This window comes from Pristiophorus japonicus, chromosome 15 (assembly GCF_044704955.1).
Source record: "Pristiophorus japonicus isolate sPriJap1 chromosome 15, sPriJap1.hap1, whole genome shotgun sequence".
NCBI classification, from domain to species: domain Eukaryota; kingdom Metazoa; phylum Chordata; class Chondrichthyes; family Pristiophoridae; genus Pristiophorus; species Pristiophorus japonicus.
In genome coordinates, this window is record NC_091991.1 from 14,882,538 (window position 1) to 14,901,107 (window position 18,570).

The window sequence follows — 18,570 nt, forward strand, 5'->3', positions numbered from 1 at the left end:
ACAAATTGATTTATATATTATTCTAATGTTTCAGAATTGCCTATTGTTTCCCTTGAATCTGCCGAAAGACCAAATTACTTCATCCACGTCAGTGAAAATGATTACCTTCGCTTAGAGCAATGGGAGGACAATCCACATTTCCACAAAGACGCCTCATTCATTCATCACCAAAGCAACTGGATCCCAGACTATAGTACCTTTGAATTATACAACAGGAAGGGATTTTTTATCACACTGACACCATCAGCTGTTAAAGTAGTTCAATATGACTATTCTGAATCATTTAAACTTTCAAGCAGCTTTAGAATTGAAGGTAAGTGACCAAAGGAATATATTACTTTCTGATTCTGAATGAAAACTATTGAAAGGTTTTATGGTTTGATGGAAGAGCCATGTTTGCAGAAAACATTCTGAAGTTTAAAGATGACTTTTTTTTAAAAGGGTCTTCACACCTTGCAGCCAAATATTTCCAGGGAATACTGCGTTCTGTTGTTCTTTTTGAGTGTTAGATAAATTGGGCTTGGAGTTTCCTCCGTAGGTGCAACCCCAAAGTTAGACCTGAAAATGCATCCAATATCGCGACACTGTGCCAATGTCAAAAGTAAGTCCATGTATCCGTCAAACCTAATACTGGAAGGGAGGTGAAGGAAGAAATACACAGACAAATTAGGTAAATGAGTAAAAAATCATAGAATAATAATCATGGGGGATTTCGACCATCCCAATATTAATTGGACAGAAGAGGTAGGTAAAGGGGATAAGGGAATGAAGTTCCTACAATGTGTACAGAACTCCTTTCTAACTGTTGAGGGGGATGACTCATCAGGGGGGAGCAGCAGCAGCCAAGTTCATGGCACCGTGGCTGGCTCTGCTGCACAGGAGGGCAGGAAAAAGAGTGGGAGAGCGATAGTGATAGGGGATTCAATTGTAAGGGGAATAGATAGGCGTTTCTGCGGCCGCAACCGAGACTCCAGGATGGTATGTTGCCTCCCTGGTGCAAGGGTCAAGGGTGTCTCGGAGCGGGTGCAGGACATTCTGAAAAGGGAGGGTGAACAGCCAGTTGTCGTGGTGCATATAGGTACCAATGACAGAGGTAAAAAATGGGATGAAGTCCTACGAGGCGAATTTAGGGAGTTAGGAGCTAAATTAAAAAGTAGGACCTCAAAAGTAGTAATCTCAGGATTGCTACCAGTGCCGCGTGCTAGTCAGAGTAGGAATCGCAGGATAGCTCAGATGAATATGTGGCTTGAGGAGTGGTGCAGAAGGGAGGGATTCAAATTCCTGGGACATTGGAACTGGTTCTGCGGAGGTGGGACCAGTATAAACCGGATGGTCTGCACCTGGGCAGGACCTGAACCAATATGCTAGGGGGGAGTGTTTGCTAGTGCTGTTTGGGAGGAGTTAAACTAATATGGCAGGGGGATGGGAACCTATGCAGGGAGACAGAAGGAAATAAAAAGGAGGCAGAAGCAAAAGATAGAAAGGAGAATAGTAAAAGTGGAGGGCAGGGAAACCCAAGGCAAAAAACTAAAAGGGCCACATTATAGCAAAATTCTAAAGGGGCAAAGTGTAGTTAAAAAAAAAACAAGCCTGAAGGCTCTGTGCCTCAATGCGAGGAGTATTCGGAATAAGGTGGATGAATTAACTGCGCAGATAGCAGTTAACGGATACGATGTGATTGGCATCACAGAGACATGGCTCCAGGGGGACCAAGACTGGGAACTCAACATCCAAGGGTATTCAGCACTTAGGAAGGATAGACAGAAAGGAAAAGGAGACGGGGTGGTGTTGCTGGTTAAAGATGAAATCAATGCAATTGTAAGGAAGGACATTAGCCTGGATGATGTGGAATCGGTATGGGTGGAGCTGCGGAATTCCAAAGGGCAGAAAACACTAGTGGGTGTTGTGTATAGACCACCAAACAGTAGTAGTGAGGTTGGGGACAGCATCAAACAAGAAAAAAGGGATGTGTGCAATAAAGGTACAGCAGTTATTATGGGCGACTTTAATCTACACATTGATTGGGCTAACCTAACTGGTAGCAATGCGGTGGAGGAGGATTTCCTGGAGTGTATTAGGGATGGTTTTCCAGATCAATATGTCGAGGAACCAACCAGAGAGCTGGCCATCCTAGACTGGGTAAAAAAAATTAAAAAGGGAAGGTGGCTCAACCGTGGCTATCAAGGGAAATCAGGGATAGTATTAAAGCCAAGGAAGTGGCATACAAATTGGCCAGAAATAGCAGGGACGGGGAGACATTTAGAACTCAGCAGAGGAGGACAAAGGGTTTGATTAGGGCAGGGAAAATAGAGCACGAGAAGAAGCTTGCAGGGAACATTAAGACGGACTGCAAAAGTTTCTATAGATATGTAAAGAGAAAAAGGTTAGTAAAGACAAACGTAGGTCCTCTGCAGTCAGAATCAGGGGAAGTCATAATGGGGAACAAAGAAATGGCAGACCAATTGAACAAGTACTTTGGTTCGGTATTCACTAAGGAGGACACAAACAACCTTCCGGATATAAAAGTGGTCAGAGGGTCTAGTAAGAAGGAGAAACTGAGGGAAATCCTTATGAGTCGGGAAATTGTGTTGGGGAAATTGATGGGATTGAAGGCCGATAAATCCCCAGGGCCTGATGGACTGCATCCCGGAGTACTTCAGGAGGTGGCCTTGGAAATAGCGGATGCATTGACAGTTATTTTCCAACATTCCATAGACTCTGGATCAGTTCCTATCGAGTGGAGGGTAGCCAATGTAACCCCACTTTTTTAAAAAAAGAAGGGAGAGAGAAAACAGGGAATTATAGACCGGTCAGCCTGACATCAGTAGTGGGTAAAACGATGGAATCAATTATTAAGGATGTCATAGCAGCGCATTTGGAAAGAGGTGACATGATAGGTCCAAGTCAGCATGGATTTGTGAAAGGGAAATCATGCTTGACAAATCTTCTGGAATTTTTTGAGGATGTTTCCAGTAGAGTGGACAAGGGAGAACCAGTTGATGTGGTGTATTTGGACTTTCAGAAGGCTTTCGACAAGGTCCCACACAAGAGATTAATGTGCAAAGTTAAAGCACATGGGATTGGGGGTAGTGTGCTGACGTGGATTGAGAACTGGTTGGCAGACAGGAAGCAAAGAGTAGGAGTAAATGGGTACTTTTCAGAATGGCAGGCAGTGACTAGTGGGGTACCGCAAGGTTCTGTGCTGGGGTCCCAGCTGTTTACATTGTACATTAATGATTTAGACGAGGGGATTAAATGTACTATCTCCAAATTTGCGGATGACATTAAGTTGGGTGGCAGTGTGAGCTGCGAGGAGGATGCTATGAGGCTGCAGAGTGACTTGGATAAGTTAGGTGAGTGGGCAAATGCATGGCAGATGAAGTATAATGTGGATAAATGTAAGGTTATCCACTTTGTTGGTAAAAACAGAGAGACAGACTATTATCTGAATGGTGACAGATTAGGAAAAGGGGAGGTGAAACGAGACCTGGGTGTCATGGTATATCAGTCATTGAAGGTTACAGCAAGCGGTTAAGAAAGCAAATGGCATGTTGGCCTTCATAGCGAGGGGATTTGAGTACAGTGGCAGGGAGGTGTTACTACAGTTGTACAGTGCTTTGGTGAGGCCACACCTGGAGTATTGTGTACAGTTTTGGTCTCCTAACTTGAGGAAGGACATTCTTGCTATTGAGGGAGTGCAGCGAAGGTTCACCAGACTGATTCCCGGGATGGCGAGACTGACATATCAAGCAAGACTGGATCAACTGGGCTTCTATTCACTAGAGTTCAGAAGAATGAGAGGGGATCTCATAGAAACGTTTACAATTCTGATAGGTTTAGACAGGTTAGATGCAGGAAGAATGTTCCCAATGTTGGGGAAGTCCAGAACCAGGGGTCACAGTCTAAGGATAAGGGGTAAGCCATTTAGGACCGAGATGAGGAGAAACTTCTTCACCCAGAGAGTGGTGAACCTGTGGAATTCTCTACCACAGAAAGTTGTTGAGGCCAATTCACTAAATATATTCAAAAAGGAGTTAGATGTAGTCCTTACTAGTAGGGGGATCAAGGGGTATGGCGAGAAAGCAGGAATGGGGTACTGAAGTTGCATGTTCAGCCATGAACTCATTGAATGGCAGTGCAGGCTCGAAGGGCCGAATGGCCTACTCCTGCACCTATTTTCTATGTTTCTATGTTTCTATGTAATGAGAAGGGACTAATTAGCAATCTTGTTGTGCGAGGCCCCTTGGGGAAAAGTGACCATAATATGGTAGAATTCCTTATTAAGACGGAGAGTGACAAAGTAAATTCGAAAACTAGGGTCCTGAACTTAAGGAAAGGGAACTTCGAAGGTATGAGGCGTGAATTGGCTAGAATAGACTGGCAAACGATATTAAAAGGGTTGACGGTGGATAAGCAATGGCAAACATTTAAAGATCACATGGACGAACTTCAGCAAATGTACATCCCTGTCTGGAGTAAAAATAAAACTGGGAAGGTGGCTCAACCATGGCTAATAAAGGAAATTAAGGATAGTGTTAAAGCCAAGGAGGAGGCATATAAATTGGCTAGAAAAAGCAACAAACCTGAGGACTGGGAGAAATTTAGAATTCAACAGAGGAGGACTAAGGGTTTAATTAAGAGGGGGAAAATAGAGTATGAGAGGAAGCTTGCAGGGTATATAAAAACTGACTGCAAAAGCTTCTATAAATATGTGAAGAGAAAAAGATTAGTAAAGACAAACGTAGGTCCCTTGCAGTCGGATTCAGGTGAAATTATAATGGGGAACAAAGAAATGGCAGACCAGTTGAACCAATACTTCGGTTCTGTCTTCACGAAGGAAGGTACAAATAACCTTCCGAAGGTACTAGGGGACAGTGGGTCTAGTGAGAAGGAGGAACTGAAGGATATCCTTATTAGGCAGGAAATTGTGTTCGGGAAATTGATGGGATTGAAGGCTGATAAATCCCCGGGGCCTGATAGTCTGCATCCCAGAGTGCTCAAGGAAGTGGCCCTAGAAATAGTAGATGCATTGGTGATCATTTTCCAACAGTCTATTGACTCTGGATCAGTTCCCATGGACTGGAGGGTAGCCAATGTAACACCACTTTTTAAAAAAGGAGGGAGAGAGAAAACGGGTAATTATAGACCGGTTAGCTTGACATCAGTAGTGGGGAAAATGTTGGAATCGATCATGAAGGGCAAAATAGCAGCACATTTGGAAAGCGGTGACAGGATCGGATCAAATCAGCATGGATTTACGAAAGGGAAATCATGCTTGATGAATCTTCTGGAATTTTTTGAGGATGTAACTAGCAGAGTGGACAAGGGAGAACCAGTGGATGTGGTGTATTTGGACTTTCAAAAGGCTTTTGACAAGGTCCCGCAAAAGAGATTGTTGTGCAAAATCAAAGCACATGGTATTGGGGGTAATATATTGACGTGGATAGGGAACTGGTTGGTAGACGGAAGTCGAGAGTCGGGATAAACAGGCCCTTTTCAGAATGGCAGGCAGTGACTAGTGAAGTGCCGCAGGGCTCAGTGCTGGGACCCCAGCTTTTTACAATATACATTAACGATTTGGATGAAGGAATCGAGTGTAAAATCTCCAAGTTTGTAGATGACACTAAACTGGGTGGCGGAGTGAGCTGTGAAGAGGACGCTAAGAGGCTGCAGGGTGACTTGGACATGTTAGGTGAGTGGGCAAATGCATGGCAGATGCAGTATAATGTGGATAAATGTGAGGTTATCCATTTTGGGGGCAAAAACACGAAGGCAGAATATTATCTGAATGGCGGCAGACTAGGAAAAGGGGAGGTGCAACGAGACCTGGGTGTCATGGTTCATCAGTTACTGAAAGTGGGCATGCAGGTACAGCAGGCAGTAAAGAAGGCAAATGGTATGTTGGCCTTCATAGCTAGGGGATTTGAATATAGAAGCAGGAAGGTCTTACTGCAGCTGTACAGGGCCTTAGTGAGGCAATACCTGAAATATTGTGTTCAGTTTTGGTCTCCTAGTCTGAGGAAGGACGTTCTTGCTATTGAGGGAATGCAGCGAAGGTTCACCAGACTGATTCCAGGGATGGCTGGGCTGTCATATGAGAAGAGACTGGATCAACTGGGCCTTTATTCACTGCAGTTTAGAAGGATGAGAGGGGATCTCATCGAAACATGTAAGATTCTGATGGGACTGGACAAGTTAGATGCAGAAAGAATGTTCCTGATGTTGGCGAAGTCCAGAACAAGGGAAATAGTCTTAGGATAAGGGGTGAGCCATTTAGGACTGAGATGAGGAGAAACTTCTTCACTCAGAGAGTTGTTAACCTGTGGAATTCCCTGCTGCAGAGAGTTGTTGATGCCAGTTCACTGGATGTATTCAAGAGGGAGTTAGATATGGCTCTTACGGTTAAGGGGATCAAGGAGCATGGAGAGAAAGCAGGAAAGGGGTACTGAAGAAATGATCAGCCATGATCTTATTGAATGATGGTGCAGGCTCGAAGGGCCGAATGGCCTACTCCTGCACCTATTTTTCTATGTTTCTATGTTTCTATGTAACTCAAAATGTAAAAAGCCCAACAAGGGAGGATTCGCTATTGGATCCAGTAATGGGGAATGAACTAGAGCAGGTGAGAGAAGTAAAAGTAGGGAACATCTAGTCAATAGTGACCATAATATAATACGCTTAAGACGATAATTGAAAGGACATAAGTATTTTGAAAACCAGGGTAATAGATTGGAGAAAAGCTGATTTTGAGGGGCTGAGAATAAAATGGGCAAAAATATTGGCAAAAATGATGTAAAACAGCAATGGAAAACATTTGAAACAGTGTTCAACAGAGTGCAAGAACAATATATTCTGCTAAAAGGAAAGAACAAATTAAACAGTCATGAGACTCCATGGATAAATAAAGGCATAAGGGAACAATTGAGGGTAAAGAAATAGTTATAGCAATAAGTATATGGACAGCAGGGAAGTGCATGATAAGAGTCTCGTCACCGAGAGCATGCAGAAATCAAGCACAGGCAGTGGAAAACGAGTACGGCAAACCAGTCCCACCTACCCCTTCCCTCAACGACTATCTGTTCCACCTGTGACAGAGACTGTGGTTCTCTATTTGGACTATACAGCCAACTAAGAACTCATGTTAAGAGTGGAAGCCAGTCTTCCTCGATTCTGAGGGACTGCCTATGATGATGATGATGCATGATAAGGGAGAACACAAAATGAATCGGAGCGAAGTAAAAAAAAAACTATTAGGAAGCAAAGAGGAACTAACTATAAGTTAAATGATCAAGGAACATAAAACAAAATAGTAAAATAATTTACAGGCACATCAGTAAAAAAGCAAGGTTGGGCTGGGAATAGGGCCATTAAGGGATAGACAGGATAATACCACAGGTAACGATAGAGAGATGGCATAAATATTAAATAATTATTCTGTTTCAGTATTTACTAGGGAGACAGAACAGGTGGACATGACATGATGAGATTAGTAATAAGATAAGTACATTTAAAAGAAAAAGAGGGGATATATTAAATAAACTAATCAAACTCAAAGAGGATAAAAGTCCTGATCCGGATGGATTGCATCCATCCATTTTAAAAGAGATAACAGAGGCATTACTACACATAGTTAAGGTTTAGCAGGTTTCCATTGGTTCTATAGTTTAGTTCCACTCCAGCGGGGAGCTTGTTGAGAGTGAGTTGGAGCATTGCAGCAATGAAGATCAAGAAGAGCGTTGGTGCGATGACGCAGCCCTGCTTGACCCCGGTCCGGACGTGGATTGGATCTGTGGTGGATCCGTTGGTCAGGATCACAGCTTGAATGTCGTGGTGGAGCAGTCGAAGGATGGTGACAACCTTCTGGGGGCAGCCGAAATGGAGGAAGGTGCTCCATAGTCTCTCATGGTTGACAGTGTCAAAGGTCTTTGTGAGATCAAAGAAGGCCATGTACAAGGGTTGGTGCTGTTCCCTGCATTTCTCTTGCAGTTGTCGCATGGTGAAGATCCTGTCCATTGTACCGCTTAGTGGACGGAATCCGCATTGTGACTCTGGGAGGAGCTCTTCAGCCACAAGGGGAATACGGTTGAGGAGGATCCTTGTGATGACTTTCCCAGTGGCCGACTGCAGGGAGATTCCTCTGTAGTGGAGAAGTACCACCAGTGCTGCCTCCGCAATCCTGCAAATCCACTGGGATAATAGACGCACCAATGTCAGTGTCCTCACTCAGGCCAACATCCCCAGCATCGAAGCACTGACCACACTCAACCAGCTCCGGTGGGCAGGCCACATTGTTGGCATGCCCGACACAAGATTCCCAAAGCAAGCGCTCTACTCGGAACTCCTGCAGGGCAAGCGTGCCCCAGGGGGGTAGAGGAAACGTTTCAAGGACAACCTCAAAGTCTCCTTGATAAAGTGTACCATCCCCACCGGCACCTGGGATCCCTGGCCCAAGACTGCCCTAAGTGGAGGAAGAGCATTTGGGAGGTTGTTGAGCACCTTGAGTCTCGTTGCCGAGAGCACACAGAAATCAAGTACAGGCAGCGGAAGGAGCATGCGGCAAACTAGACTCCCCACCCACCTCTTGCTTCAACCACTGTCTGTCCTACCTGTGACAGAGACTGTAATTCCCGTATTGGACTGTACACTCACCTGAGAACTCACTTTTAGAGTGGAAGCAAGTCTTCCTCGATTTTGAGGGACTGCCTATGATGATGGTGACACATAGTTAATAATTTATTCAAAAAAGCTGTTGTGCCACAGGAGTGGTGGATAGCTATCATAATGCCTATATTTAAGAAGGGGGATAGAACATATACAGGGAATTATAGACCAGTCAGCTTAACATCAGTGGTAGGAAAAATTATAGAATCCTTTTAAAGGAGAAAATAGAAGAACATCTAGAAATCAAAAATATAATAATGAATAGCATGGATTTCAAAAGGGAATGTCTTGCTTGACCAACCTCATTGAATTTATTGAGGACTTCATCATCATAGGCAGTCCCTCGGAATCGAGGAAGACTTGCTTCCACTCCTGAAGTGAGTCCTTTGATGGCTGAACAGTCCAATACGAGAGCCACAGACCCTGTCACAGTTGGGGCAGACATTCGTCGGGGGAAGTGGGAGTGGGACTGATTTGCCGCGCGCTCCTTCCATTGTCTGCGCCTGACCTCTTCACGCTCGCAGTGTTGAGATTTGAAGCAGTAGATGCAATTCATCTAGATTTTCAAAAGGCCTTCGATAAGGTACCCCATAATAGACTGATGAACAAGTTCGGAGAATGCGGAGTCAGGGGACAAGTCGCAGAATGGATAGCTAGCTGGCTTCAAGACAGAAAGCAGAGAGTAGCAGTGGCAGAAGGTGGGGTAGTGGTGTTCCACAAGGATCAATGCTAGGACCACTGTTGTTCACAATTTATATTAACGATTTAGACTTTGGAAACACAATTTCTAAGTTTGCGGATGACAGCAAATTGGGGAGAGAGTCAATACTGAGGAGGACTGCAACAAATTACAGGAGGACATTAATAAACTTGCAGAATGGGCATATAATCGGCAAATGTTCAACACAAATAAATGCGATGTATTACATTTTGGTAGGAAGAATAGGGAGGTCACTTATTACTTGGAGGGTGCGAGCCTAGGTGGGGTAGAGGAACAAAGGGATCTCAGGGTACACATGCACAAATCAGTAAACGTTGCGACACAGGTAAATAAGGCCAAAAAAAAAAACAAGCACTAGGTTTTATTTCTAGAGGGCTAAAATTGAAAAGTAGAGCAGTTATGCTAAACCTGTATCGGACTTTGGTTAGAGCACACTTGGGGTATTGCATACAATTCTGGTCACAATTTTCTAAAAAGGAGATAGAGGCACTCGGGAGGGTGCAAACAAGATTTGCAAGGATAGTACCAGAAATGCGAGGTTTTATCAGGAAAGGATGAACAGATCTCTCTTCACTTGAAAAGAGAAGACTGAGGGGTGACCTAATAGAGGTCTTTAAAATTATGAAAGGTTTTGATAGAGTGGATACAATATAAGATAGTCAGCAAGAAATCAAATGGGGAGTTCAGAAGAAACTTCTTTACCCAGAGAGTGATGAGAATGTGGAACTTGCTACCACAGGGAGTGGTTGAAGCAAATAGTATAGATACATTTAAGGGGAAGGGAATAAAGGTTTGTGCTGATAGATTTAGATGAGGAAAGATGGGAGGAAGATTGAGTGGAGCATAAATGTGGCATGGACTGGTTGGCTGAATGGTATGTTCTGTGCTGTATATCTATGTAACAGCTCTCTTGCTGACTTTTATTTGTTTGAAAATGGGCTAGTAGAATTTATTCAGAAATACTATTTGATCCTTTTTTCTAGAGATTCTATTAGTACTTTGCAAACCATAATTCTCAACAATATTACACTTTAAATAACCTTTAAATTAAAATGTAAGTTATTAAATTGTGTCTTTATGCAATCCAAAATGATTTTTCTCTTTGCTATTTTTATTCTCGAGGTGGTAACTCATGCTACTGTACAATTCAACAGACACCATATCATATAGTGCAGCCTCACCTGAGTGAGCCTAAACTTAATCAGTGTTGATGGGTTGTTTAACTACAGGGATATCAAAGCTGAGCCTATCCTTGCTGGGTGTTCACATTTGCATACATTGCGACTGATGTTAATGTCTAGTGATCAGAAGCAGAAACCCTGGTGGAGGGACACTGAAGCCACTTGTAGCGACCCCCACTGTTGCATAGCTGAAATCAGCTAACTCAACATCGATCAGTGATGCAACCTGGGACCTTCCTGGGCTGTTCGTCTCAGTATCACAACACACAGTGCTTTTAACCACTGTGCCAGTCTTGAATGTCACAAAACCACAACATTAATGAATGAATAAACAATTGAAGCATATAATAGACAATGTATTATGTATTAGATTACAGTTTACCATACCATATGTTACAGTTAATTTTAGCTGTAAATATTCGATAATTCTAATTAGTGTCGTGCACTATGGAGCAATCACATTAAATGTATTTTAAGCGGATCCTCACTTTACAAAGAAAATATGTGAATTGCTTCTGGAAAAGTACTTAAGAAAAAGACAATCACATATCTGTGGTAGTTTATAAAGTGGTAATATAAAACCATCCAACCGGCAGTAAATTACTAACTTGTCATTTCTAAATATGATTCACTTAAATATTTACTTTGAAAAAATAATATATAATAGATGACTCTATTTGAAATCTGTACAGTGAATAGAAGCTTAGTATTGCAAAGTTAGTAGCTTGATTGTTTTGACCAGCACTTTCAGAGCAATCTGCAAAATTCCTGTAAAATTTTGGATAAAATATGGAATATGTATTAAATTATATAATTCTCATCAAATCTTGGCTTGTTTTCAGTGCGCAAGCAGAGTACTACATTTTTAATTTTCTATACTTTAAAGTTTGATAGAGAAAAGTCATTTTGGATTGCATAAAGACACAATTTAGTAACTTATATTTTAATTTAAAGGTTATTTAAAGTGTTCAATTGTTTTGCTTGTTTGTAAGTTGGTCCAGCCTTGGGCAAATGACTTGCTCACGTGGAATTTATTCCTTATAAAAATAAATTTCAAGTGAGAAACAAAAAATGCCAAGAAGTAGTTGTCATCGGGAATTAACTACTGGTAAAGGTTAGAATTCCAGGTCGTGACATTTCTTTTACTTGACTTTAGATGCCATCAACATTCCTAACATTCTGGCCAATAGAAGTGGGGTTTGACACGAGAGAAGAAACAGTGTATATATTTTAATTGTCTTTTACCATTTAAAAAAAACACAAAATGATGTATCTGCCATTTCAGCTAATGTGTGTTTTGAGTGTTCTTGTCAAAAGTATGACCACTTCAAATTGTTCATTTCTGTGGGAAACATACAGACTGCGGTCGTTGTTACCCATGTTCTCCTTCGGCTAACCTACACTGGGAGCATTTAGTTCCACATGAGGTATAATAAAGGGTGTAAAGCAAGCACTGGCTTCAACATATGGTAATTAGATATTGCCATATAAAATATAATGTGCTTCCTTACTGTGGAGCTTTGATTGGACCACGGACTATGTGTATTTTCTGTGGTACAATAGCAACGAAATAATCCTGAAGTGCTGGAATGTAAAAGGAGATGCCTTACAAGTCAGAGATATTGTGCTGAAACTAAAGCTAGTCAAACAGAGCCAACCAAAAGCTGTCAGAACAATGATCTCTTCAAGGCCGTTTTGCTGCATCGATTTAGCCCTTGAATTTTACCCATGACCCTCTGCATATAAAGAGTCAGTTAATACTCTAAAGGGGAAAAGGTTGTGCTGTTCACGGAAGTTGCCTGTAACCATATCTTCTAACTGGCACAGCTGTCTACATAGTGGGATAAGGAAAATATTTCAGTGTCTCTGTTTCTGAAAGTTCATATTTTAAAGTAATAAAATCAAATAACTCTGTTAGTTTGGTTTACTGAGAAATCTTATGCTGTGGATCTTTTGAGCAGTGGCGTTTGTTTCTGATATACATTGTTGTGTTTCGCTAATAATCGAGAAGAATGTTTCAGTCAAATGCATTCACTCAATAGGCCAGATTAGAATTAGAACATATAACTATTCAGTTAGCCAATATTATGCAATTCAATTGGGTTTCATTCCAGAATTTTTGAACTGCTTTAAAAATTTTAGTTGATGAAGGAAAGAATACTTTTGAATGGGCACTCATACATGTGTATTTTTGGCTTGCACTGTATTGCTAAAATAATATATTGATAGGAAGCTTTAACTTTTAGCCGATACAAATCACTTGTTAGTTTCATAGATTATACATGAATTCCTGTGTCTTGTAACAACTGTGCGGCAACAGAAAACCTAATGGCAGTTTCCATGGTATCATGTTACCTCTGCTCTTGCCCTTTTGCTCGTCTTAGTATTACTAGCAATAAAAAATGTTTTTGAGGTCATTTGCAGACAGATTTAATTCCTGCACACGAACAGCTGAAGGAACAAACGCATTTAGATTCTTGTGTCTTTTTCATTTGTGTGGCAGTAAACCTTTTATAATTGCAGCAATATTCGTCCACAGTATCGAAGATTGTAACATGTGAATTCAGATTTCCTTGTTTGTGTTGATGTTGCTAATTCTTACAGAAATCACCAGATGGAGCACTGTGTGGTGACACCATGATATTTGAGGGGGCTGAGGCACTGATAGGAGCAGTCCTGTTCACAGTAATGCACAGCATGCCAACCAGACGTAGAACAGATCTGTTGACCACAGTGGAGAAGTCCAGAGCCTAGGCTGTACTATATTCCCAAATCAAACAAGAAAAGTGAGATTAGAAGTTTGCAGTCATACATATAAAAAAAGACACAGATACAAATGCAAAATAAAAAATATATATTTTCCCCACAAGCAGAAATACAATTCTCATTTTCTATTCAAAATGATGATTTTGTAGAATATTTCAAAAGATGGAATATTATGAAAAAAAAATTAAGACTAAAACCAATTTTAGCTGCTCATCGATTCTCAAAATGGCAATTAAACCTGGGTATCAGCTTCCAATATAATATTCACTAAAGTCAAGTGTTGCACTGGTTTAAGCTTGCACTACTGCAGGATAACACCTGCGTGTTGTGAAACTGCATTTCAAAAGTGTTTAAAATGTTTTGTATTGAGTATTTTTTTAGTGTTGGGGCAAAGGGCTATCCTGGCTCTCCTAACATCGAAAATTAATATTAATGACAGCAGAGCCCTATACCCATATGCTCGTCAAAATTATGTAAGTTTGCAAAATAACAGAGATCTGCCAACTGCACTTTGCATCTATTCTCTGCCAACTGCACATTGAGGATAGGCTCCAATAAACAGTGCCAAAATAAATACAGTGAAATATCTTGTGGGACCCAGAAGTTCAACATACTTTCTGGACCCAATAACATATTCAATGGCATTTTAAAATTGAGTTATTTTGTCTTCTCTGTACATGTCCTCTTTTATACCAACATGCAATGCTCCACAGCTAGGAGGCTGGGCAGACTTCTCGCAAGGCTGCATGTAATAGGACACTAGAAAGCAGACTACACCAGCCTGCATTAACTCATCTTTAAATTTTCTCTTCCTCGCTATGAGGAAGTACCTGTTCTTTGCATGACTCCTCCCTTGGACTGAGATCAAGAAATCAACTTTTGAGAAACCCAAGATTTGTCACTCTTGCGTGAAATATTCCAGCAATGCTTAGTTGAAATTTATCCTTGGTATTGATGCTAAATTTTAAAAAAACAACGTGAGCTCTTTAATAATCAATAATTTACTTTTCATAATATATACTGGATGTAGAAGTTCTCAGTAACTGCTGCAGGCTTATTGAGAAATGCTTGGCAGTTACGTCATTCTAAATTGTGAAAACCCTTGAAGGAACATCACACGTCAAGGTCATGGAGCACACTAACAGTTGTAGGTTCAAGCCCCACTCCAGGCTTGAGCACTTAATTCAGGCTAACACTTCATCGCAGAACTGAAGCAGTGCTCCATTGTTAGAGGTACGTATTTTGGAGGAGATGTTAAAATGAGGCTTGATTTGCTTGCCGAGGTGATGTGAAAGATCCTGTGGCATTGTTCAAAGAGCAGGGGAATTTTCTCCTTCTCTTGGCCGATACATATCCCTCATTCAACATCAAAAAAACAGAATAAGGATTTGCTGTTCGTGGGACCTTGTGCTTGTGTACAAATTGGCTGTCACGTTATATAAATGCTAAATAAATTATTTCTTCTTAATGAGCACAGGAGACAGCTATTTATCCCCGGTGTCCAGTGTTGGTATGTGCAGTGGAAGAACATTAAAATTTTAAAGGGCTAAAAAGGCCATGCAATCAACAACAGCAACTTCTGTTTATATAGCACCTTTAACGTAGTAAAACATCCCACGGCGCTTCACAGGAGTATTATAAAACAAAGTTTGATACAGAGGCACGTAAGGAGATATTAGGGCAGTTGGTCAAAGAGGTAGGTTTTAAGGAGCGTATTAATTGAGGAAAGAGAGACGGAGGTTTAGAGAGGGAATTCCAGAGCTTAGGGCCTTGGCAGCTGAAGGCGCGGCCATCAATTGCAGAGTGATTGACTTCACAAACTTAGGCATATTTATTAAAATTTAAATTCAGAATTTTTGTTACTTTTCGGCAGCGCAGTGGCCATCAGGCACATTATACTATGGCAGGCTTCAGAGGCCTATCACAAGCATTCTCCACTCTCCCTCACGGCACAGCCCCAAGCAGAAACTGGGAAATGTACCAAAAAAGCGTAAATGACCTTGGACCCAGAAAATTGGTCCAGGTCAGAGGCGTATCCTCTTCAAAATATCGTGGCCTCTGTGTTCCGATGTGCCACCTAACTGAGCTATCTTTACCTACATATCAAAGGAAAGAGAAGTTCATAAAGGCCCATATATATACTCTCTAACAATCTAAGATCTAACTTTATTTGTATTAGTTCTTTCGTGCCACCAGATGGGGGAATATAAGGCATTCATTTGTTGTGTTCAAAAACATCTGTTCAGAGGCCAACTTTGGGTCAGACCTCAAGCTAATAATGTCATGGATGCATTAAGCTGACAGGAGAGAAGCAGCAAAGGTTTGGTCATAGCTGCCACTTTAATCTGAATCCTGGACATCTGTGATCTGGGAAGAGCAGAGTTCATATGGCCTATTTGCAAAGAATACGCACAACTTGTTCAGAGTTTACAATGTAGCTTTATCATGGAGCAGACATATTATACCAACAGTAAGATTATGGGCATGTTGGATGAAAGGTCATTTGCATTTTAGTCTAGGGCATCTTGCTTCTTCTAAAGCTCTTCTATGTAGAGGTGATGTTGCATCAAGTTGGAACTTCCAAAACATCAGGGGCATATGTAACCAGAGATAACACTAAGTTAGTGGTTTAATTGTGCATTCATATCACATATAGGTCAGCAATATTTTGCAACTGCATATACAAGCAAGGGAAAAGTGATATGGAGTAGGAGTTTTGGCATCCTAGGCAGTGATAGCTATTTCAGTAATAGAGACATTTAATGCAATCTTTGTAGATAGACTCCAATAATGGTGATTTCTAGCTTTATTCAAGATAATTTGCTGCTTTCATATGCTGAATCTGACTGACACAGAACAATTCACAGGTCTGATAATCAACCATCTTGTTATCAAGGTGGGAAGCAGTTGTATCTGATGAATTAGGTTTTAAAGGGCAATTTGTCAAATACTGTTTGACTATTCGGATGTCTGCTGTTAGTATTTTATTCAGCTGTTCAAAAGTGTTAGGCTGATGAGCAGAATGTGTATTGTGAAACTTTGAGGCTCTGTACAACTGACAGCTGTTTACTTAATGGAAAATCACATGCATTTTCCCTCAATGTCCTGTCCATTGACATTAATAGGTGGGATATTATGGACAATGCACCTGCAATTTCCCAATAAACCAACCGTTGCACGGAAAGTGTGGGATCTCAAAAGCTGTGGTCATATTGTTCATATCAATAAATTCTCCTGACATGATAGTAGGAATGGCAGGTATATAAAGGTTAAAAATCACTAGTGCAAGGATGGAGCCCTATGATATTGGTTGCATAGGTGGGCAGCGGAAACGTTACAAGGACACCCTCAAAACCTCCCTGGTAAAGTGCGACATCACCACTGACACCTGGGAGTCCCTGGCCGAAGACCGCTTTAGGTGGAGAAAGTGCATCCGGGAGGGCGTTGAGCTCTTCGAATCTCAACACCGAGAGCGTGAAGAGGTCAAGCGCAGACAGCGGAAGGAGCGTGTGGCAAACCAGTCCCACCCAACCCTTCCCTCAACGACTATCTGTTCCACCCGTGACAAAGTCTGTGGCTCTCGTATTGGACTGTTCAGCCACCAAAGAACTCACTTCAGGAGTGGAAGCAAGTCTTCCTCGATTCCGAGGGACTGCCTATGATGATGATGATAGGCAAAGATGACTAACATGATCATCATCTTCTAAAACCCTAAAAGTACAGTTGGTTAAAAGAGTAGTAAAGGAAGAAAAAAACGTTGTGTCAGGAGTGACCTTTGAGATGTTGTACAGGAGCCCAGCTCACCACACTGTTAGCTAAGAGGCATCTTTTTGATTCAGGACTAAGGTGCAGAATGAGTTCAGGATGTTATCAGGTCCTAGAACCCAACCAGACTTTAAAAGGTCAGATGCATTAATACATTCTGATTCATTGAGTGGGGATAGAAGGAGATGGTTAAATCAAGCCCAACTGGTGAAACTCCTTCTTGATCAACATCTGAGGTCAAGTCTGAATCATTTTGGAGGATCTACCTCAAACCAGATACCAATAAGGTTGCCATTACTTTGAGAAGATTGGAATAGGAAACTAGTTGGCATGGATTAAAACAAACCGGATTGTGAGGGTGAGGGGCAGAGCTAGACAATTTACCATAATATAATCCTTTGAAATTAAAAAGAAATATAATTTGCTTATAAACATTCCAAAAACATTGCCACCACAACACAAATTGCTAAAAAAAAATAAAAGAATAAACACTGGAACTTGCCTTTTCTGCACTGTACCTACTCACCATTGCCAGCAGGGCTGGACCACTCTGTTTTACCCAGCGGTCATCGCGGGCCGTGTTTTGGGGCGTATGGGTCAGGTGCAATGAGAGGCGTTGCACACCCCGTGCGGCTCTTAACCCGAGCCGGAGCAGATGCAGAAGACCTCGCCGCCCCATTTCTCGCCGCTCCGGGGTGAGACCCAGAGCGCAATGGCCCCGCAAACCCAGCCCAATGGCTTCAATGTCCTTTCTAGTCTGGATTATACATTTATTTACCCTCACACATTGCTCAAACCTGGCATCTCATTCTTGACCACACCAGCTGTCCTTGGAAAGCAAGGCTCTCAGTTAGAACTATCTAGGCATGGCATGTCTTGTCTATTCTCTGCCATGACTATGTAACTTGAATTCTCTGTGTCCATTTGCATGTGCATTTTGGCTCCCACTCCAGTCCTGAGGCTGATATTTCTATCGTCCCCTTTTCTTTACCCCAACCTGTCACTACTCCTCTGCCATCCTACTCTTCTGCTGTAGTACCAAGCTTGAATACACCCTGAATAAGCTTTACAGCTACCTTCTGTGCCTCTCCTAGCATTCTCCAAAGGCCCCTCTACATTTCCCTCCAGATTATCCTACAAGGGTCCTTATTTAGAATGATTGTATTGACATCTTGGCATTGACCGAAACTTGGCTCATGGATAGCGATACCTTGCCTTCATCGAAATCTTCTCATCTGATTATATTTTCTACCATTTAAACTGCCGCAGTAACAGTCAGGCTCTTATCACCAAGTCGCACCTTGGTCTCTCCCCGTACTCCTCTGGCACCTTGGTCTCCTTCAGGCACCTCACCTTCACGCCTCTGACCTTTTCTTCAAAATCCTCATTGTCTAATGCCCTCCCCAAGCCCTGCCCCAAGTTTCTCCCTGAAATATCTCTCTACCCCCGCCTCCTTTCCTCTCTCAGCCTCTGCAC

The 18,570-nt window shown here is 41.9% G+C and overlaps 1 protein-coding gene across 1 annotated transcript in view; it reads left to right on the plus strand.

Annotated features, from left to right (window-relative positions):
* Positions 1 to 18,570, plus strand: part of otogl (otogelin-like) — a 238,726-nt gene that overhangs the window by 123,068 nt on the left and 97,088 nt on the right. Inside the window, exon 30 of the mRNA XM_070901511.1 lies at positions 35 to 313. Within this exon, the coding sequence (XP_070757612.1) occupies positions 35 to 313 (279 nt within the window). The remainder of the gene's footprint in view (positions 1 to 34; positions 314 to 18,570) is intronic.